The sequence below is a fragment of the Theobroma cacao genome, chromosome 6 (genome assembly GCF_000208745.1).
Source record: "Theobroma cacao cultivar B97-61/B2 chromosome 6, Criollo_cocoa_genome_V2, whole genome shotgun sequence".
Lineage (NCBI taxonomy): Eukaryota > Viridiplantae > Streptophyta > Magnoliopsida > Malvales > Malvaceae > Theobroma > Theobroma cacao.
The window spans coordinates 22,679,851-22,701,656 of record NC_030855.1 but is presented as its reverse complement, the minus strand read 5'-3'; the positions used below and the strand labels follow the sequence as shown (position 1 = coordinate 22,701,656).

Sequence of the window (21,806 nt, the reverse complement as noted above, 5' to 3'; positions counted from 1 at the left end):
TAATACTTTAAATTTAAAAATTAATTAAAATATTAATATTTTATTTATAATTTAAAATATTAATAATTTAAAATATTAATATTTAAATTAAAATATTAATATTTTTAATTTGAATTTAAAATATTAATTTTATAAATTTAAGTTTGTAATTTTTAAAAACAAATAAAGACATTTTAGTTCAAAACATTTGAATTTTACTCCCATGGTTGTGGAATAGCTAATATCATAAGGGAAAATGGTATTAGCTATCACAAGCTTTAACTCAATTTTAAACAATAATCATTCTTTTTTAAATGACTATTCCTTCCCCACATGCAAACCAAACAAGGAGATAAAATTTTGTAAGGAATAGAGGGGGAATGACTTAACTATTCCTCCAACCAAACGTGACCTTAAGGTATTTGTCATTATCCAACAGTATTAGATTCCTCATTTAGTTTTATATGGTGAAAATGAAATTACGTCGAATTATTTGCTGTATCAATGCAAGCACTTTATAGTTCCTTAATACTTTTTTGTTTTTGAATTGAAGAAAGCTTAACAAAATTTAGAGTAAACACTCTACCATTGGCCGAAAGAGAAGAAAAATGGAAGAATAAGAAAAAAATTTTCCATGTAATCATTCTGCTCTTTCGGACAGCAAAGTGATGGTAAATGACTCGTTACAGAGAAAACAGAGTCCCTTCGAGTTGAAGGCAATCTAAAGTCTGCAAACTTCATTCTTTTTGCTTGAAGCTAGTCTTCCATCATTGCACCACGATCATTGGTTAGGTACAAGGATGTCAAAATCACTAACGGTCCATTCAGCAATTTGATCGGGGTCTTTAAATATTTCAGTTCCCAAATCAACAGACATCCATTTCCTCCTAGCTGGTGGAGTACCCGGATCCTGGAATTAGACAAAAACCATGTTAGTTCAAATCAACAATCCTTTTCGTCATTTCGTGTTCCACGTTAAAGTAAATATGATATAGAGGAGAAATGAAAACCTGGTAAAAGTAAAGCGACTGAGACAACCTCCCAACGTCAAGTTCCCATGTTCTTGGATCGCCAATCCAACCTTCCCCTTGCTTACTAGGGTATCCATATTCACCCCAAACGGGGTGTGGCAAAATCTGCAATATTTCCTGAGGCTGAGGATTGCTGTATGGATCACACAAACTATAAGGAACCTCGAGCTGCTCTGCATTCCCTGGAGCACAATACAAGTGGTAGGCTGCATAAGGGAACATGGTTGTTTCGCTGCGATGCACACGTGTGCCATTGGGGAAGGTGTGGTAAGGCGGGCACATGTCCAGGCTGTTTGCATCGCACCATGCAGTTATGTTTGGATTTATGATCATTTCACAGTATCGAGTGACGTCTGAAGTTGTATCGCCATCACACGGCTGGCCATTGTTCTTCCAGCAGCTCCCTATGTCTATTAGGTAGAATTGGCTGCTAGGACCCCCACCTTTGATTACATTTAAGGTGAACCTTACTTCAAAATTTGGTGACTCTGGAATCTGATTAGTGAATATGGTTAGTAACTCTAATGATTGTCTGATGTTTTGCTGGGAAGTCAAACTTGTATGAAGTACTAGATGATTTAAAAGCCTAAACAGAAAGTTAATGCTGATAAATACCAAATTTGAACAGATGCTGATTGAGAAGGCTTCTGTTAAGATATATCGAGGGAGAAGGAATTGCTTACGATTTTGGACATCCCTTTAGTTGGATAATGGTACCCACCGGATAATCCATGTGTGGCATCAGATCTCAAGTAAAGCATCAACCAAGGGTACTTTGTTGAAGTCCTCAAGACATGATGAAAGATCCAGCTTCCCATACCAATTTCCTTCTCCCAAGTTATGGAATAGTAAGATATGTTCCCCACCAATCCTTTACTTAAATCAGCATCCAAGTCCCATGACCCATAAAACTTTCCTTTAAGAGTAGTCCTGCTAGGCCCTTCCAGTGTTGTGTAATCATGATAAATCAATGGTTGATTCATGCATCCTTCTCCAAAGCAAGGGAACCGGCTATCAGGACCAAACGGTCCCGTTTTATGGCCATTTTTGGGGCACTTCGCGGCAAAAGTGTCCATATTGCCACTCTTAAGCATGATCATCCAAAAATGCCATGGATTTGGTGTGTCTTGAACTTGGCATTTAGAGCCAAGGTAAAGTTCCTTGTTTGCAGCATATAGGTTTACATCAAAAAGGGCATTTGGTTGCATTCCAAGAAAAGGGTCTCCAACTCCTAGCTTGTTATCATCCTCTGTGACTCTGTGGACCAATACATAGGGCAACAAGTTGCAAAGGGAGCAGTTCTTTTCTGTAAAGCGTACTAATCACATGGAACAAGTATTTAATGCATGACCTATATTCCCCCGTTGCTTAAAAGAACAAACAGTTAATATATGCATCCTCTTTTAGGTAAGCAATTTTGTACAATCACTGACATAATCATTATCAACAACCGCAGGAAATCATTTCATTTTAAATGGATAAATTCTATGTAAAAGAAATCATCAATCCAAAGCTTTCGTTGATGCTAATGTAGCAAAATTGTTTGAAAAACATAATCTTCTGTTAGAATTACTTATATCATATAAACAAGAGTGCAGAATACAAGAAACAAAAACCAGTCCATTTCTGTGTGCATGGTGTTATATTAAGAATTTTCACTGCTATATCACATTGGAAGGATAAAAGGAAAAGCACCAAAGAAGAAGAAGAAGAAGAAAAGGTAAAAAGCTTACCTTCTTTGGATTGAGCAGCCTTGTATATGTCAAAGCAATCTGCAGCTCTTGGGCTGCCCATCTGTGGAACCTCTTCTCCAACCTCATTGCATTGGTTCCATGCCTCTATTGCCAACCTTAAGCCATCCCTTCTCATTCCTGGATCCCCAACGGCTGATAAATACTCATCATTTTCAGCAGCTGCGTGCCTGTTCTTCGAAAGAAAAGCCACCACTAGACCAAGAACAAGAGATAAGCTACTTGGCTTTCTTCCTTTAGCCATGGATATCTAGACGAAATCAAACAAACTTGGGTTCATGCACATGTACATTCCTATGTTTACGCAAATTACATTTGTGCACGGAAAGGAATCGTCTGAAGTTGAAAGAAAGTGGAAATGAAAGAATAAATTTTCTGTTCGTGCTTCAGGGAAGTGCCTGCAGTGTGTATTAGAATATTTTTTATGATAGCATGAAACCTGCTCTTTCTTATATGCCCCTTTTGTGTTTCTTTTTCTTGTTCTTTACCGAGTGTTTTGAGGTTTACAAGTCACTACTTTTACCGTTGGTTCGGTACGCATTCTGTTTCACGAATTGTTTGGTTTGATGCTTAAGCTTTTGTTGAAGCTGATTTCCTACCAGTAAGAAAAGGACCAGTAAAGACCAAATTTACTTAAACATTGTATCCTAATCTTGTTCAATCTACAATTAATTATACTCAAAATACTCTCTGAGCCTGTCTTGAGCTTCAATGCATGAGTGACCCTTTCCATGGAAGAATTATGACATATAGCTGCTAATTATTGCTATGACAGTGGTAACAACCTTCACCATACCAAAATTCTGCACTCTTATTATTACAAAACCAAAATTAGGCACCTCTGTTTTGTGTCTGAAGAAAGACAGATCACCTATTCATAACAGTACAACTGCAAAAGCCAACCTAGTAATGTCAGCTCCATCTGTTGAGAGAACCTGACAACGGAACCCCTTATCTGTCCTGCCTTTTGGAAGTCCATAGATGGGACCATGCTTTTTTTCTTTTTGGAACCCCAAAGAAGGGAGCAACGTGCAACTTTCAGACAAGCTTAACTTCAGGCTTGCTTCAATAAGCCCCTTACTAATTTAATTGCCAGAAAACATTCGCTGCATAACCCTTTTCCACAAGTCTTCATAACAAATCACTCGGGGTCGGTGTGGGATGGACAAGTATTAAAAAGATTGACCTAAACGATTAAGATGGTTGGTTTTCTTTTAATCACAGCAATCTATTTACCAATTAGCCCATTTTATTAAGTAGCCCCAATATTGGCAAAACAGGGCAAACTTCAATGCGTTGCTCCTTGTCACATGCAAAAATTGATCAATTTAAAAGGGGAAAATGATTAAAGAGGAAAAAGAGAAAGAAATTGCAGCCCACTTTCTGCCTCATTCAGAGTACAGTCTCCATTATAACGAGTCTGGTTCAGGAAGTGCAAAGACAAAAGAGGGTCCAGTTGATGAAGTTACGAAATTCAATGCATTAGCACCAGATCAAAGGTTTATACTTTCTTCTGTTAGAGAGAAGGAAACCCAAATAGTTTCTTAGTTCTCTTCATTTCCTTGTCAAATAAACTAGGGACTGGGGGCAGTAATAGTGTAGAGAGTGAATAGAGTAAGCCTACAGCTACAGGTAGCCAATGAAACTTGGGCGAGAGTTCAGCACAGCCCAAACCATTTGAATGCATTGTGCAAAGTTTGACTAGCAAAGCAAAAATAAAGGCTAAAAGCAAAAGAGGGGAACAACCCACCGCATTCTGCTTACAAAAGAGAGGCAAGAGACTAAAGAGATGACTCCCTTAAATCATCAAAGACCATAACAATAACAGATTGTTACTTTAGAAGGGAAAAAGAAGAACTACCCAAATCACAAAAACACAAGAAGAACTGCCAATTTGCCGTGTATAAAAACCTGCATCCATATCAATGTCTTTGTAGCTGTTAGCATTGCAGATACTAAATCTGTAATCTCGCTTTGAAAAAACACTCTACTTTAGGCAATTCTCATGAATAAAACTTGGTTTGTTTCCTGGGTCCCCTACTGAGAATAAATTTCTCTTCAAGTACAAACCATAAAGTGGAAAAAGGTTGGCAAAGTGGTCACAGGATTCAGGGCGGGCCTTTCTTTTGAAAAAAAAAAAAGATAAAGAAAATGGCACAAAACCAGTAAGAAACTCACGTTCCTATTTAACAGCCTAACTGTTCTCTAACTGCTAGAACCCTCCATTATCATCAAATTCAGTTTTTCTTATCTTCCCCTTCTCCGCACGTTCTAAACCTTAACAAATCAAATAGTTCTCGACCCAGAAACTGATTTCAGGAATTTCTTCGGGTGATCAATGATGAAGTGGGGAAGAAAGAAATCTTCTTCATCCTCATACTCCTCTCGCCTTCCTTCACTTTCTCGTGTACTCCCCACTGCATGGCTTTCCACATTCAAGCGAATGAGCATCAATTCTGAACCAAAACCTGCAAAAGACAGGCAGAAAGGGATGAGCAATGCTGTGCCAGGGCGTTCATCAAAGTTTGCTGGTGGTGGAGCAAGATTTTATGGTGGGGATGGCGAGGCATTTTGGAGACTGTCATTTGGAGAAGATAGTGCTGATGGCAAGACTAGTAAAAGTTTATTGCGATCAGCTTGGTATGACTCAGATGATGAGCTTGATTTTGCACCCTCAAGTTGTCAGAGCTGTGGATCAAATGCTACGAGGACAAAGGAAAAGGAAGAAACTCAGAAGTTCAGCAACATGGCTTGCGATGTAAAGAAGATGAAAGAATTTCGTAGGGATACACAGATTTTACCAGATGTGAATATGTATAAAGAAGAAAAGGCGACAGTAGTTAAGACACCAAGGAGCAGGACAATAACCGAGAAAGACTTGAAGTTGAAGAAAACAAATGAAAGAGCTATGGAAGAAAAAAGGGTGAAAAGACAAAATAAATCAGGTGAAGCACAGCAGAAATCAGCAAAATCAGTAGGAAAGAACACCCTGGATCCGGAACCTATGAGAACAATTCCAATGACTGAAAGGGAGAATCTGAAGTTAACAGGTAATTATCAGAGAAAACATCAACATTTATCTACCATGAATCTAAGAACCTCCAATTTAACAACAATTAAAGAAGACTGTTCATTTACAGCTCAGAAATTACTAGAAACTGATGTATTTTCTCCAGAAAAGTTGAGTAAGGTGAAAGTGAAGAGTGACAAACAGAGGAAATCTCTTTACATGAGCGGAGAATTACCAAGGAGAAGAATGAAGCAAAACAACAAAGTCCGGGTTTTTTCTCCAAGAACGGCTTCCAGAGTTGAAATCTGCAAAATAAAAGCTCTTGAAGACATGAAGAAGGCCAAATTGAAGATGAAGGCAGCAAAACAGAAGACAATTAGCAGAAGAACTGGATTAGAGAACTTTGCCATGGTGAAATGCTCATTTGATCCAGAGAAGGATTTTAGAGATTCAATGGTCGAGATGATCATGGAGAAAAGGATCAGTCAACCAGAAGAACTAGAAGAACTCTTGGCTTGTTATCTGACATTGAATTCCGATGCATACCATGATCTCATCATCAAAGTATTTCAACAGGTATGGCTCGACCTGGATCAGGCCAGTTCTGACACTGACTTACGGAATGAAAAATGTTCCTGTGAGTAATAACTTTCTAACTGATGACTGTAAATGGCTTTCTAGTTTCTACAGATACACTCATAACATCATGCTTCTAATTTAATCAAGTTCCAGTGTTAGCTTTAAATTCATAGTGCAACAGTCATTAGTTGCTTTTAAATTTAATTTTTTGCTAGAAGCAACTTGACACACAAGCACGCAAATGCAAGCAGAAATTCACCCTTACTTACATGCTTATGTCCGTATCTCCATCATCAGCAAGCCCTTATACATGTTTAACTATACTGTCTCATGCTTGTCTACTGCAACTTCACTCTGCGCCACCATTTTGCTGTTGTCTAACGTTAGCACTAATCTAGAACAGGGAAACCAATTCCCACTTTCCTCCAGAATGGATTGATTTGCATTTAAACTCGTCAGGAAGGTTTACCAATTTGATAATTCAGTAATTTCTCTTCAATAGTCTCAACATCCATTTTACACCTATGGTGCATGGTAAATGCTACAAATTCACTGCCACATTAATTCCGGTAAGCGTTGATTCAACTTGTGGCCTGTGCCATATCTTGGGATAGCTACTTCTCTGAAGCAAACAAGTCTGCAAACTTTTATCAATGTCAGATTTGTTCAAGAATCATTCCTTCACCTGATAAGAACTCATGAACAACACCATCCACTTCGATCATGCTACAACCAGGCTCCTTTTTTATTTTTAGTGCCTTCATCTTACTCCTCACATTCATAACATCATCCCATCTTTGTAATGCTGCATATGTATTTGACAACTGAACATAACCTGCACTATCTTGCGGGTTTAACTCTAAGAGCTTCCTAGCAACATGCTCTGCCATTTCCACATTACCATGCTTTTTACAGGCACTCAACAAGGACTCCCAAAGCACAGGAGCTTCTTTCAGTGGCCTCTTTTTCACAAGGTCCAAAGCCTCCTCTAATAATCCCACCCGACCCAGGAGATCCACCATGCAGCCAAAGTGCTCAATGGTTGGTTGAATTCCATAATCGTCAACCATGATTTGAAAGATATGATGTCCCTCATTTAATAAGCATGCACGACTGCAAGCAGACAGAAGACCAATAAAGGTCACCTCATTGGGTTCAAAACCATTCACAAGCATCTCTGAGAAGATCTCCAAGGCATGTTCACCTAAGCCATGCATCCCTAAACCAACAATTATGGAATTCCATGTACTAATATCCTTCCTTGAAGCATTTCTAAACACATAAAGAGCCTTATCGATGTTCCCACATTTTGAGTACATGTCGACAAGAGCTGTAGCTACATAACCATTGATACCAATTGCATTCTTATCAATATAAGAATGAATCCATTCACCTTGCCCCAAAGCTCCAAGATGAGCACAAGCAGACAACACATTAACCAATGTGCAATTATCCGGTTTCACTTTCTCGCGCTGCATATCTTCAAAAAGCACCAAAACTTCACCAAAACAACTTGTATGAGCATAACCAGCAATCAAAGCATTCCAAGACACCACATTTTTTACAGGCATTCTGTCAAAGATACTTCTAGCTTCTTCAACTAACCCGGCACTTAAATATCCTGAAATCATAAAATTCCACGACTCTACATTCCTTTCCTCCATTTCCTCGAAAAGACCACTTGCCAATCTTATATATCCCGTTTCAATATAAGCACTTAACAAGGCATTCCAAGAAACAGCATCCCTTTTAGGCATTCTATCAAGCAAACTCCTTGCCACTCCAAAATACCCACCTTTCCCATACACATGAATCAGGGTATTTGCCACGAAAACATCAAACCCAATTCCCATTCTCAGCACCAGACCATGAATCTGCCTCCCTTCTTGCACCCCACCAAACCCAGCACAAGCCTTCAAAACAAAAGTGAAACTATACTTATCAGGAAAGACAGGGCCTTGAAGCATTTGACGAAACAGAGAGAGAGCATTTTGAGGGGTATGGCTATTGGCATAAGCTCTGATAAGGGAATTGTAAGAGAAAGAATTTGGGTTAGTCGTATGAGTGAAAACAGAGTGAGCATAAGAGAGGGTTTTTGGGTCAGGGTTGTTAACAGCAAAAGAAATGAGCTTGTTTGAAGCCAAAGGGTGGTTGTAGAAAAGACCAGTCTTGAGAAGGTGAGCATGGGCTTGCTGGATTTCAGAAACGGAATTTGCCATTTCCGTGAAGTAAAGAATCGGTGGCTGAGATAAGGTTCCACTCATTGTTGTCAAAAAGTCAGCTGCTTTTCTGTTTCTGTAAGATAAAGAAACAGTCTTTCAAGGGGAAGGGCCTCAAAGATTTTTTTTTTTTTTTAAAGAACTGTGTGTGAATAAAAAAGAAGATTTCTAACAAATATCTTTGCACACTTTACTATTCCTTTTTCTTTTATGTCCTGTACACATGAAAATATTAACAAAAACAAAAAAATCTAAAAGAAAATTTTTTAAAAGGAATTTGATAATTGTTGATGGACTCCTAAACGAGAGACTCATCTTGATGGACTCTCGATCTTCGTATCTCTTATAAAAAATTCTAAATCAATCAAAAATTAAATAAAATTTGATATCACTTATTTAGAATATATATATATATATATATATAGATATGACAGTTTTTATACCCTTTGTTAAAAGAAAATGTCGTAATAATTTTATTTTTTATTTACAAAGGATTAATGACAATAGATGTAGATTTGCATTCCTTTTATTTTAATTCATTGGTTGAATTATAGTAGATAAAATGGTTCTTCTAATGTCTTTTTTTTTTCTCTCATTTTATTCGCATGCCTAAATTCAAACTGAAAATATTTATTCCATCTCCGTGCTTAAATTCATCTAAAACGTAAAACCTCTATTCCATATTTGTGTCATGGCGTCTAACTCAAAGCCTCCAACAAGCCCCTTCGGCTGTATTACTAGCCCAAACGTGTCTGTCTCTATCAACTAGCTTGGCTCCGACGTTGAGCAACATAGATACTTTGCACATCTTCATCTTTCAACTGCCTTAAAACAAACACCGGAAAATGCTCACAGTTATGTGCAGCACATGATATAGATGATATTCAGTTGGAAAAACAGATTTGTCGACATCGAAACCATAAACATACACCATACAACACATAGAGTGCACTAGTATACACTTGAAAGAATTATGTCGAGGACTACAGGCTCCTTTCCAATACCATCAATTTATCAATCTAAAGTAACCTGTTGGAGAAAGTGGAAAGCTTTCTACTACCTGCAGAATCCACAGTGCCATTCAATAGCCTGATAGATCAGAGGATTAGGCAAACCATGTACCTGAAGCTTGAATGTCGAAAATTTGAAGTTGATTCAGGGGAAAAAAGAGTAAACTTGTATAGCCAAACATTAAGGATGATCATATTGTTAACCTCCATTAGTACAGATTATCAGGATGTTGATCAGGCTCGCGACCTATAACAGATACTCCACCATACAGGCAACAAAATGATCATCATATATGCCATAAAATAAAGATATTAACATGCCAACCTTGGGAATACACTAAAATTGGCGTTATTTCTCAAAAATATATGAAGCTGAACTAAATGGAAGCAGTCAAAAAAAGCCATGTCAATCACGATATCACCAAAAAACTACTGAACAAGGAAAATGTGAACATTAGATCATGACATGCAGAAGAAGATGAACTCAAACATAAATTATCTACTTATTTCCACATCAAACCAATCATACCTAAATTTATTACATCTGAAGTATCGAGGGGCCGTAAAAAATAATCAACCAATATCAAGTTCTCTCCGCAGGAGTAAGATGCCCCATTTTTTCTGTAAGGTTATTTACATTCTTCATATTCCAACAAAATCTGCCATGATCACCAGTTTTGCTGTCACTCTTTCTGGCATCAGAATCTTTTCTTTCTGACTGAACTTCCTGCATATCAGTTGAACCTGGATTTTCAGTCAAAAATTGTTCCCAGAATACATCATTAGCCCCAGCTGGTGCTGCTGCAGGTGCAGTGCTACCCGCAGCTTGTTCCTTTGCCGTAACAGGTTCAGAAGCAACAACAGTAGCAGGCTCAGAATTCATGTCAATCCCAGGGGATTTATGCTGAGCATCAACACTAAGTTGCATGCCGGATATCGCTGGGCTTTCTGCACAACTTGTTGATTCATCCAATTCTAGATTTGAATTAAGTTGAATGTTAGTTTGACCAAAATCGTGTACCACATTCTCCCAAAATACCATGGATGACTCTAATTGTTCAAATGGCTCCATGTTGGACAATGATGTGCTATCAGCATTTTCTCTAGCAATTTGGGAACTGCCTTTCTGATTGTCTTCAATCCCAGCTTCATCATATAAGTAAGCAATTCTCGGCAACCTTCTCTTTCTGTCATTAGCCTCCAATTGTGGTGTCAGATTTATGGCAAATCCTGGTTTCTGCAAGACTTGAGCCACAGAAGACACCATGATCTGCTGTCGCTGTTCCATGTGTTGCAAACGCTCCCTCAAAAGCCGCATTTGCATCTCAAATCCTTGCCGCTCCTGTTCATGCCTCTTTAACTCTAAAACAAGTGACTCTTTTTCACTCTTAAGTCCCTCAATCTCATCCGTTAAATTCTGTCTCTCTGATTCTGTTAATGGGGAAGCTCCTTGACCTAGGAGATTCTGCATGGAATGACTGTGAACTGGCTTGCGTCTGTGTATGTTTTTCAAAAGATGAGGCTGACCTCTTATAAAATCCTCATTTGCAAATTCCCACTGTTCTGGATCAACTTTCCTGAAACCCTGCCAAGATATGGAAATAATTCAATTCAAGCAACCATAAGAAACAAAAAAGCAATTAATTTATAAATGTGGGGAGACAAAAAGCAAGTGGCTCACATATGTATTAAGCTGTCTAATAAAGCTAGAAAAATTATTGTGCTTGAAGAATCTCGGAAGTAAATCCCTCGCAAACTCTGGGGGATTCCATACAATGAAACTTTTATCACTTGCACTCCAGGACACAACAGAATCTGTGGAAGGATCATCCACCATCTCAAATGTCTTTGTAAGGAATGGAGGAAGCGAACTTGAGCTGCCTTGAGCGTCATCCATCCCAAAAATTCCAGTATATGTAAATCACAAACCCCGAAATTCAGTTCCCAGCAGTCAAACATCAACCAACTCCAACAATTTCCTCATAAATCAAACTCTCACACGTTACAAACCAACATCCTCCCCGCAAACATCAATCTCAATTGAAGGAACAAAGCTTCAAACACCCTTCAGGCGTATGCAACCAAAGATTGTTATCCCTTATCAACTAGAATCTCTAACTTGCCGAAAGGCCCTAATTCATGACTCTCAACTTCCCAAGTCTACAAATTTCAATCAAGATCAGAACCTTAAAAATAACATCTAACCTTGGTTGTATCTGAATCAAATCACAGTTAACATCTTTATTGAGCTCTTGAAATAGGGAGCAAGCCCAATCAAGCAACCTTTAACCCCAAAGTTCTGAAAACCCAGATCAATAAAAGAAAAAAGAAAAACAAAAAAACCTTTTATCCTCGAATAAAATCCAGTCAAAGATGTCAGCTGTTCCAATCTAGCCAGCTCAAAATCCCTAAAAACCCAATTCAAAGCCCTTAATTCTCCTCCAAAATTTAATGAAAGTAAAACCCTTTTGTCTTCCAATCACAAAATATACATCACTCAAGATTTTTTCCAGCTTCAAATTGAAAAAAGAAGCACCAGCGAATTCCAGAGAATTGAGAAGCCAAAACCCACCAAGATTTTTGGAACCTGCAATAGCTATAAAAAAGCCCCTGTATTCAAACCAAAACCAAAAACTAATTTCAAATTAAAAAAAAAAAAGAAACCCTTTGATTCTGTTATTAGTTGGAAACTATTAACCATTTGACAAGCCGTTAAACAGTCCTCCTAAAACCATGATTACAACCATTTTTTTTCATTTTCTTAGACAAAAGGAAATAACAAAGATGAAAAATAAAAAAGAACAAGGAAGAAACTTGAAGCAAAAGCAACAATAAAATAAATTGATAATTGAAATATGTTGAAAGATACACGAGCGTTAGTTGAGTTGTTATTACCTGAGAGAGACAGAGAACTATATATATATATATATGTGTGTGTGTGTGTGTATAAGAAAGCTAATCGGCTAAGTTGCAGAGAAGATGATGACGAGGATTCAGGACCCAGAACTCGAAAACCGCAAAAAAAGTTTAAAGAACAAATCGTTTTGGAAATTTGAGGTTTTCCTTTCTTTTCTGCCTCGAGGATATTTGGGGATTCTCGTTCTTTGGAACCGCGTAGAGTAGAAAAGCAGAGATTTTTCTACGATACCATACCAACTCTTTTTTTTTTTATAGAACATTTTATTATTAGTAAATATTACGGGGGGCATTGACTGAGAAGGTAGGCGTTGACGTGGAGTGAAATGATTGGTAGATGAATTTTTAGAGAGAGAGAGAGAGGGAATTCGGACAAATGCCCGTAAATGTATGGATCTTGCCGTATCTTAACGTATTTGGGGTGACGTGGGTGCTTTGGTGAGAAAATCTCTAGAAAAATTAGAAAATATTCAAGGGATTTGATTCTGTGGAAGGGGGATGAATTTTGGTAGCCAGCGGTTAGATTTTTATGATCAGGGAAACACGGGGTTCTTAAGCTATTTATGTATAGCGTGCCTTAACACGTGGTCAACCTATGGATGGCTATGAATTATTAGAATTGAAGATTCATGTACAACTTGGAAGGGTGAGGAACGTTGATTTTGTTCTGGTTCGGGCCATCCTTTGTCTTATTCCTTGTCGGAGCTTCCAACCTACATGACATGCATGTAGTCATGCTTTGGATCGTCTCCTTGCACAATTTTTGTCTAAATGGCACAACTAATCGAATATTATGATTTTATCGATCTTACATCAATAATCGTACATTCTAAATAATTAATCACAATTGATTAATATTAATTTAATCGACAAATCAAAATGACAAATGATTCAAATAAATCGTTATAATTAAATCATTTTATCACTTATAATATTCATTACGTATCTAAGTCATTTATTAATTTAATAAAGTTAATTTAGACAGAGCTTGCTTAATTGTCTTATAGAATCTAGACTTTGATAAAACGTTGGCTGCTAATAATGTATTGTTGAATGAACATGATACGAAGAGTTAGTGCGAGTTTACATAAGAATCGAAGCTTGGTATTGTGCCTGGCCGTATGAACGGAATGACAGTTGGGCCATGTCTCCGTGATTGGATGTTAAAACTTTGGGTGGTGGCTCGGGCTCTTTGTTGACAAAAGATGCCAGAATGTGACCCATAGTTGACTTGCAGCTAAAGGTTGACCCACTTAAATCATTGAGATGTGGGCCCAACTTTATCATATGATAGTTGGGCATTTTGTTAAGTCAACGTTAGCCATTTTCAAAGCCCATATGAACCTTTCTTGGGTTCAATCCGGAATTCCATTAGTTGGCCCAAACTTTGGCTTGGTCAATTTGTTTTGGAATAATGCACCCCTCCCCATCTCTCTCACGCACAATCTTTTTTTCTCTCACTTTATCATGTAGTTTCTGAAGAAATTAAGTTACTTGAATTCAATTTAATTAGACCCGATTATTTCCAAAGCATATAATACTAATATTCTATTTATAATAAGAAAATGTAAAAGAAGTGTTTATAAGCATTTATTTAGATAATATTAATAGAAAAAAATTTTATTTTAAAATATTGTCTAATTTCAGTGAAAATAATGTATTAAATGAAAAAAATATTTTTTAAAATAAAAATTTAACCAATTTAACAAGTGCCTATAGATATGTGTTAACCATTCTTGAACACATCAGCCTAATCAACTTCTTAAATTATATGAACTTAAATAGTGATTGAGTTGAGTTAGTATCTTTTCAAATCCATACTCGTAAACAAGATGAAGTGGGCATTGGCAGTGCATAAACAAATGAGTAGACCAGTCCCATGGCTCCAGCAGAGAAGAAAAATGATTACAAAAGAAGCAAGAAAGGGAAAATGAAATGAAAGACAAGGTACCGAACGAAGTGGCTTCGAGGCAGAGTCTGCATCACCGGGGATGGAATGCAAAAATGGAAATGCCCCGTGGGTGGCAGGCATATCGGGCATCACGTGACCCCACCAGTTTAACGGATATGATTTAGACCCAGCTGGGCTTCGACCCCACCCACATTACAACCACCACCGTGAGAAAAGTGTACAGCCCCTCCCGTAATTGGTGCCTTGCTAAATGGAAAAAGCCACAAAACAAACTCCCAAAAAAAAAAAAAAGAAGCTATAACACTCTAGCAACTCTAGGCTTAAAGCAGTGGGGTGGCGGACCCAACAGGACCGATTCAAATCCATTTAATATGTCATGTTGGAGTCCGCGGCGCACGTGTGGAGGTTTCGAACCCACATTATATCTGAAGTTCCTTTAATTTTTTATATTTATTAATGATATAATATGAAAAAAACTTTAATTTATTTTTAAAAATTTAAATAAATTTTTTTATTTTTATTATATTTAATTAAATTTTTATATATTTATTTTACACTAGATAAATTATTATATTTTATTTTGAGTTAAATAATTTTTTATAATAATGATAAATTTAATTAAAATATTATTTATTATTTTAAAATATATAACACAAACATAATATATTAATATATTATAATTGATAAAGATGTGATATATTAATATATCATAATTGATGATGACTTGACATATTAACTTGATATGATAACATGATCATATGAATATAAAATGATAAATAATATTTTGATTAATGAAAATTAATCAATCATAAGTTATATAAACTTATTTGATCCAAAATAATGACAACACATACAGAAAATTTAGAATTAGATTTACATATTTTCGAATATTCATCACATTGTATTGTTTTTTATTTATTTGCAGACAATCTAAGTATATTATGGCTTATGATGATGTAATAATTTTATTTTTTTATATATAAAAATAAATAAATAAAAATATAAAAATTTAATTAAATATAATAAAAAATAATAAATTTTTAAAAATAATTTATCACTTTTTTTTAGCATTACTTTGTTAATTATAAAAAAAGAGTTACTCGATCTATTTGAATCATATTTGAGATTAATATTTATTGAATTTTTTTACATATTTAGAGGGTCAAATTTTCTTATTCATGTATGTAAAATTATTAGGAAATTAATGATTGAGTCGGAGCAATATAAAGCTCAATTGATAAATTCGTCTAATTTGCTCAATCTAATGAATATGCCCATCTTTTATAAGTATTATTATTTCTTAATTTATCTCTAATTACTATTTGCACTGATAAGATATATCTTGATTTGGTATATTGATGCTGTTTAGTCCTGAACTCCTATTGGCACGATGCATGGAAAAGGTTTTACTTTACCAAATGGAGACGGAAGGTGTGGGAAGAGAAGGGTAAGACTGTCAGAGGAAGGATCAAATCAAGGACCCGATTGGGGAAGGTGGCCGCAGAAACAGAACAGGGTGGGCCCCTTAACACCCCAACCTATCAAAGTTGAAACACCTGGCGGTCTAATTATGCAGAGTCACGCCCAAAAGAGGAGAGAGGTTCATATGGGTGGGCATGGTCACGTGAACACGAAGGTGGCCGAAGACGCCTAGCAGTAGTGGCAGAGAGAGAGAGAGAGAGAGAGAGAGATATTTACCAACTTTCATGGATTTAATTTACGGATTTCAAGCGTATAGTTAGGCGCATAATGATATGCAGCCAGCGAACATGCAGGGCTAACATACATACACTGACAAGTGTGACAGTCAGTCAACTCAGCCTGCCCACAGCTCCCTCCGCATGCAACGAGGCTCCGCCGCATATAGTCACCCTAATGTCCCATCACGCTACCCCATTTTTCACCTTCCTTCTTTCTCTCTCTCTCTCTTTTCTTTAATAAAAATGGAAATGAAACCACTTCCTTCCCTTTTTCTTTGATCGAATTCTTGGCTTTAGCCCATTTGAATTTCCTTTTGTGAATTATCCACTTGGAGCTTTTGAATCTTATTGTATAACAATGCAAAAATGTAGTATAAGAATGAATTTTAATTATTGAGTTGCCATTCATTGGTTTTTGTTCTACTCTATGGCTTTTAGTACATAGAAATAAAATGAATTATGATCCATCCAGCAGCTTACCAATTCATCCAAATATCTAAGCTCTAAAACAAAAATTGGTTAACGGCTGGCCAAACCGTTTTTGCCTTTAAAACGTTGTTCTTCTTCCCAAGGTGGCTGGGCGGGCCGCGGGGGACCTTTTTAAAAAGCCTAAACACGTGTTACCCCCGTGATCCCGGAATAAAGCTTTGCATATAAGTGGCTCCCTCGTAATTTTTACGATCCTTCATGCCCAATTACACTCCTCTCTTATATTTAGCCTCCTCACCTTCCCCGAACCTCCTTCATTTAACAGCACTCCCTCTCCAAGAAAACACAGAAAAACCAACATTAAAAGGAAAAACTGCCAAAACCTTTGCTTTTTCCTCTCTCCGTTTGTTTCTCGAGAAAATAATATACTCCCGAGATCCATGAACTGAAAAAGAAGTTGACGGACGCTGTTTCGGGGAGGTATTGAAGGATGACGTCAGGGACGAGAATGCCGACGTGGAAGGAGAGGGAGAACAACAAGAGGAGAGAGAGGAGGAGGCGGGCGATCGCGGCGAAGATCTTCGCGGGGCTACGAATGTACGGAAACTACAAGCTTCCCAAACACTGCGACAACAACGAGGTCTTGAAAGCTCTGTGCAACGAAGCTGGTTGGACCGTCGAAGAAGACGGTACCACTTACAGAAAGGTAAACCTACAAAAAAAAACTCTCATCTTTTTTTTTTTTTTTTGTATATACGCTTATGTTAGCATAAAGGTGGAAAATGTTGATAGAATGCGCCCTGTATGTGGACTGATCGTCTTTTCTTTGTTTTAACGATGAACGTTGAGATTTCATTAAAACTGTAACGGTGTCGATTAAGGAAGAGGAAAGCACAAAGCACGAAGGTTGTCAAAGATTCGTTTCCTGTTCCTGTTTCTGCTTCGGTGAAGCAAAAGGACGAAGAAGCTTTGTTCAGACAGCTTTATTGAGAACTGCTGTTTAATAAGACGATAATGCCCTTCGTCGATCATAAAAAAATGCCGTTTTTAGCCTGCCAATTAACTGTAGAGTTTCAGGCAAGGGTAGTTCCGTCATTTGGAAGACACTATCCGTGTCCTAGATTGATACTTGCACTTTGCTTTAATGCAACTCATATTCCCCTTTGTTTTACTCGTCGAAAAGCTTTTTCACACTTGATTTTTCCTCTCCCAAAATGCCACTATAGGCGTCATCAGCTTAGGAGGAAGAAATAAGGTCACTTTGGTCATTTTAAGGTCTACTTTCCTGTTTTTAATATTTCAGAACTATGCTTTTAATCGGTTTTAATGAAATGAAGGAGAAAAGAAGATATCGAATCCTTGGATTCCACTTTTATGATGAGATTTAAATAGCTTTAGTTAATGGGGAGGAAGCAAAGCGTGTGGGGATGGGGTTTGATTAAGCTTATAGGAACATGTTGGAAGAGGTAGCGTGTTAGCATGGTGCATTATGCTTGTGTAACGCCGTTGTTTGACATTAGTTTCTCTTTTTATCAAAGTTTTGTCGGGTTGTAATGACTATGCTGCCCCATCACGCCTTTCCATCAGGTGTGACCCGAGGAATGGTTTAGAGACAAAATGTCGCATGTAATGTTTTGCAAAATGAAGACTGGTAGTTAGATTCTATTAAGAAAATGATTTATGTTCATAATTCATCATGCATTGTTGTCTTCTAGTCTTCGTTGTTAGAGCCAAGTGGTTGAGGCAAAGTTGGTCTTAATAAAATTGTAAGACTAAATGTTTTGTATTTTGGGTCATTGGTACAAGATGTTAACTTTTAGGGACCTGAAGATTGGCCTAGAAACAATTTGGGCGTGTTTCTTGTAATATAATCAAGTGTCTCTATTTTAGACTTTGACTTCAAGTTGTAAATGGCTGCCGCGTTAGCTAGTATGTCCATGAACATGAATAGGATCAAAATCAAGACACAGATAATAATTGTGGGGTCTATATCTCATGGGACAGTGAAAGGTTCGATCTTTTCTGCTGTCCAGAGGATTGAAGGAATAATTTTAATAGTTGGGACATGAACTTCTTGCAAGAGATTACTGTCCATGAATGTTTCAGCCATGATCATGTAACAATTAGTTAAGGGATGAGAATGTTAGGGAAAGGTCTTTAGAAAATTGTGTATTTTGTCATTGCTGCTCCAACAGCTCGAGCTGTTTCAAAAATTGTGTCACAGCCAGTGGTTTTCCTTACATTTTTGCAGGGATGCAAACCAGTGGATCGCATGGACATAGTAGGGGGTTCTGCATCAGCTAGTCCATGTTCCTCATATCACCCAAGTCCTTGTGCATCTTACAATCCAAGTCCTGCTTCATCTTCCTTTCCAAGCCCGGCCTCATCCCATTACACATCCAATGCCAATGGTAATGGTGATGCCAATTCCCTAATCCCGTGGCTGAAAAACCTTACCTCTAGCTCATCATCAGCTTCGTCCAAGCTTGCTCATCATCTCTACATCGCTGGGGGGTCCATAAGTGCTCCTGTCACTCCACCATTGAGCTCCCCGACTTCCCGAACTCCTCGAACTAGAAATGAGTGGGATGAAAGGACTGCTGCCTCAGCTTGGGCTGGGCAGCGATATTCTTACCTGCCTTCATCCACTCCACCAAGTCCTAGCCGTCAGGGTTTTCCTGATTCAGGATGGCTTTCCCGACTTGAAATACCCCAAAGTGGGCCAACATCCCCTACGTTTAGCCTTGTCTCACGAAACCCTTTTGGATTTAAAGATGAGACTTTATCAGGTGGAGGTTCACGGATGTGGACTCCTGGGCAAAGTGGCACATGCTCACCAGCATTTCCTGCAGGTGTTGATCAAACATCGGATGTTCCAATGTCTGATGCGATTGCTGCTGAGTTTGCCTTTGGCAGTAATGTAACAGGGTTAGTGAAGCCTTGGGAAGGAGAAAAGATCCACGAGGAATGTGTGGCTGATGATCTTGAACTTACACTCGGAAATTCAAAAACCAGGTAATTTGGGATGGATTTATGGTTTTATTATGCGGTGCAGCGTTTCGCACAATTCTTCATATGTTGCTTCTGTTTTCTAATGACTTGTTTTCATGGAGCAGGTAAAGCTTCAGGGAGAGAATGAGAATCGAGCAGCACTTGCGTCTTGCAGAAGAGGGTGAGGATATTCTCCATGGGTCTTTGTCTGGCTTCGTCCTTAGACCAGGAGCTCAATTTCATGTCAAAAACCTAAGATTCTGTGTTTCGGTTGGCAACACTTTTGAGTTAGTACAGTGATTAGAAGCATCTGTTCCAACCTCCGCTCCCACCCGTCCATCGTTCCAAGCAAAAGAAAAACAAAAAGATGAATTTATAAATAGCTCATAGCTGTGAATTTGCTCCTAAAGTTGCAGTTCATTCATCCATTTGATATATTATTTTCTTCTCTAAACAGAGGTTTTAGCAACAGCATTGGCAACGGCATTGGCTGTTTGGTGTGATTGTGCTTTTGTGATTGGAAGTGATTTTTAAATGTCATGAGATTTCTCACTGCTTCTGAAGTTCTGACTGACACATTTCTGTTACTGTTTGGTGTGATTGTGCATTTCTCCCTCTTCTACAATTTATTCTATCTGCCAATCCTCTCCTTGCACCATATTCACTCTTCTTGAAATGCAACTCAAAATCCGAGTGAAGAAATCAATCATACATATGCAGATTGGTAAATACAACTGGTTTGCCAACAGGGAAATTGGGACATATTTGCTTTTCAATTGACCTTTTTCTTGGGCTTGAGGGAAACAAATCAATACAAGGCATGGCCCCACGTGGAGACATATGGGTGTACAGCAAAGGCATTTCCATCAGAGTGACAAGTTGAGGTATTATACGTAGCCTACCCTGATCAGGAAAAGGGGTTGTCCAGCTTTTTCGTCAGGGAAAAGGCATCCCAAAATGATCAATGGAACTTATTTTCCATCAGAGTTAAACGCTGATCACATTATTTGCCAATAAAGTGTTCTTTTTGGGAGACAAGTGCCGCGGCATCAGCACAGACGTTTTGCTGCATCATTTCCAGAATTAATTCTCTTTGAATATACTATGTACACTCCATTTAAAAAACTTCATCCCTGGATTTCCAAGATCTTTTTAAGTTGATCAAACAATGATGATAGCAATCTTTTCATTATCCCTTGATATGGAGAAAGTTTTTGAGGTGCTCAGAAACAGTTGTAAACATAGATTTTGAATGATTGCACACTCCAAAAACTACATGTGTTACACACTAAGCATGATAAACTGTACGGTTTTAAAGCAAAGATTAGTTGATATGATGATGTTTGAGAAAACAAAGATGGTGTCTGTCCCATGGAGCACTCAGTCGTTTCCTTTTTCTCCTCCCCGTTTTTTTCTCCTTCTGTCCCTTCCCCACTGCATAGACTTGGATCTAATCACTGATATTGTATTTGGTAGGAGGGAAAGAGGAAGGAGAAGAAAGGGTGTGAAAGGAAAAACTACTTTCTTTGTGTCTTTGTTTAGTATGAAGAAAATATAAGGAAGGAAAAATAATGGGTGGATTTCTTCCCTTCATTTTCTTTTCTTTCTACCAAATATAGTGTAAGTCAAGACCATGATCCACTCAACTATTATGAGAACATGAGAGTAAAGCCAACTTACATATTTTTTTTTACCAGAAGAATTGTGAGAATCTAAAGAGATTCTCAGGTTAGATGGTTTTATGCCCCAGATGGGCTATTCTAAATTTCAAACTCGCTCGGCTTCTCACAATTGTGGCCTCCATCCAGGAGAATGGTAAAAGAGCAGAAAAGGTTGGGTAGTGGTAATGTAATTATAATGCTGCCTCGTTAATCATTGCTCTGTCAGCCGCACAAAGTAATCACGCTGTCCTTTTACTTTAGCAAAGGGTTGTGTGTGGTGAGTTAGTTTTTATGAGCATAGTCGGGCTCCAGGCTCCACCAAGGTGAAAGCAAAAACCGCCCTACTCTCAACTTGGTTTTCAGATTTTCCACGGCCTGGTTTGCTCCTAACAAAGCTATAGAATTCAACGATTGCATAGAGTTCTGTGCAAATCACTCGCCGCAATACTTTTTTTTTTTCAAAAGCTGGTAATCGTGGTGATATTTTGGGAGGCCAAACGTTGTGAAGGCCGAGGATCCAATCTGTTGTAGTGAATCCCTTGAGGCTGATCAGCCCTTTTAAGTAATGAGAACCATTGGGTCAAGCTTGCTTTTCTCACCTTTTGTAGTGCCAATACA

The 21,806-nt window shown here is 37.8% G+C and overlaps 5 protein-coding genes across 7 annotated transcripts; 2 read left to right on the top strand and 3 right to left on the bottom strand.

Annotated features, from left to right (window-relative positions):
• LOC18596630 lies at positions 509-3,182 on the bottom strand. Of its 2 annotated transcripts, none has more exons than XM_018122715.1 (4): positions 2,744-3,182; positions 1,694-2,328; positions 990-1,505; positions 509-889 (listed from the first exon to the last, which is right to left on the bottom strand). In XM_018122715.1, exons 1-4 carry the CDS (start codon positions 3,003-3,005, stop codon positions 761-763), a joined length of 1,542 nt encoding a protein of 513 aa, XP_017978204.1. In that variant the 5' UTR covers positions 3,006-3,182; the 3' UTR covers positions 509-760. The 2 variants fall into 2 exon arrangements, with proteins under 2 accessions (XP_017978204.1, XP_017978205.1); XM_018122716.1 differs by having other exon boundaries at positions 1,694-2,316.
• Positions 4,292-6,516, top strand: LOC18596629 (transcription repressor OFP5). The gene is made up of 2 exons (XM_018123936.1): positions 4,292-5,811; positions 5,938-6,516. The coding sequence occupies exons 1-2, from the start codon at positions 5,100-5,102 to the stop codon at positions 6,414-6,416; spliced, it is 1,191 nt and encodes a 396-aa protein (XP_017979425.1). The 5' UTR covers positions 4,292-5,099; the 3' UTR covers positions 6,417-6,516.
• On the bottom strand, positions 6,806-8,771 carry LOC18596628 (pentatricopeptide repeat-containing protein At4g18840). Its single transcript, XM_018123935.1, has one exon. The coding sequence runs from the start codon at positions 8,612-8,614 to the stop codon at positions 7,007-7,009; it is 1,608 nt and encodes a 535-aa protein (XP_017979424.1). The 5' UTR covers positions 8,615-8,771; the 3' UTR covers positions 6,806-7,006.
• Positions 10,013-12,736, bottom strand: LOC18596627 (heat stress transcription factor A-4a). The gene is made up of 3 exons (XM_007025228.2): positions 12,475-12,736; positions 11,261-12,189; positions 10,013-11,164 (listed from the first exon to the last, which is right to left on the bottom strand). Exons 2-3 carry the CDS (start codon positions 11,474-11,476, stop codon positions 10,163-10,165), a joined length of 1,218 nt encoding a protein of 405 aa, XP_007025290.1. The 5' UTR covers positions 11,477-12,189; positions 12,475-12,736; the 3' UTR covers positions 10,013-10,162.
• LOC18596626 (BES1/BZR1 homolog protein 4) lies at positions 16,834-20,114 on the top strand. Of its 2 annotated transcripts, XM_007025227.2 has the most exons (3): positions 16,834-17,242; positions 18,788-19,551; positions 19,653-20,114. In XM_007025227.2, exons 1-3 carry the CDS (start codon positions 17,027-17,029, stop codon positions 19,654-19,656), a joined length of 984 nt encoding a protein of 327 aa, XP_007025289.1. In that variant the 5' UTR covers positions 16,834-17,026; the 3' UTR covers positions 19,657-20,114. The 2 variants fall into 2 exon arrangements, with proteins under 2 accessions (XP_007025289.1, XP_017978924.1); XM_018123435.1 differs by lacking the exon at positions 19,653-20,114 and having other exon boundaries at positions 18,788-19,555.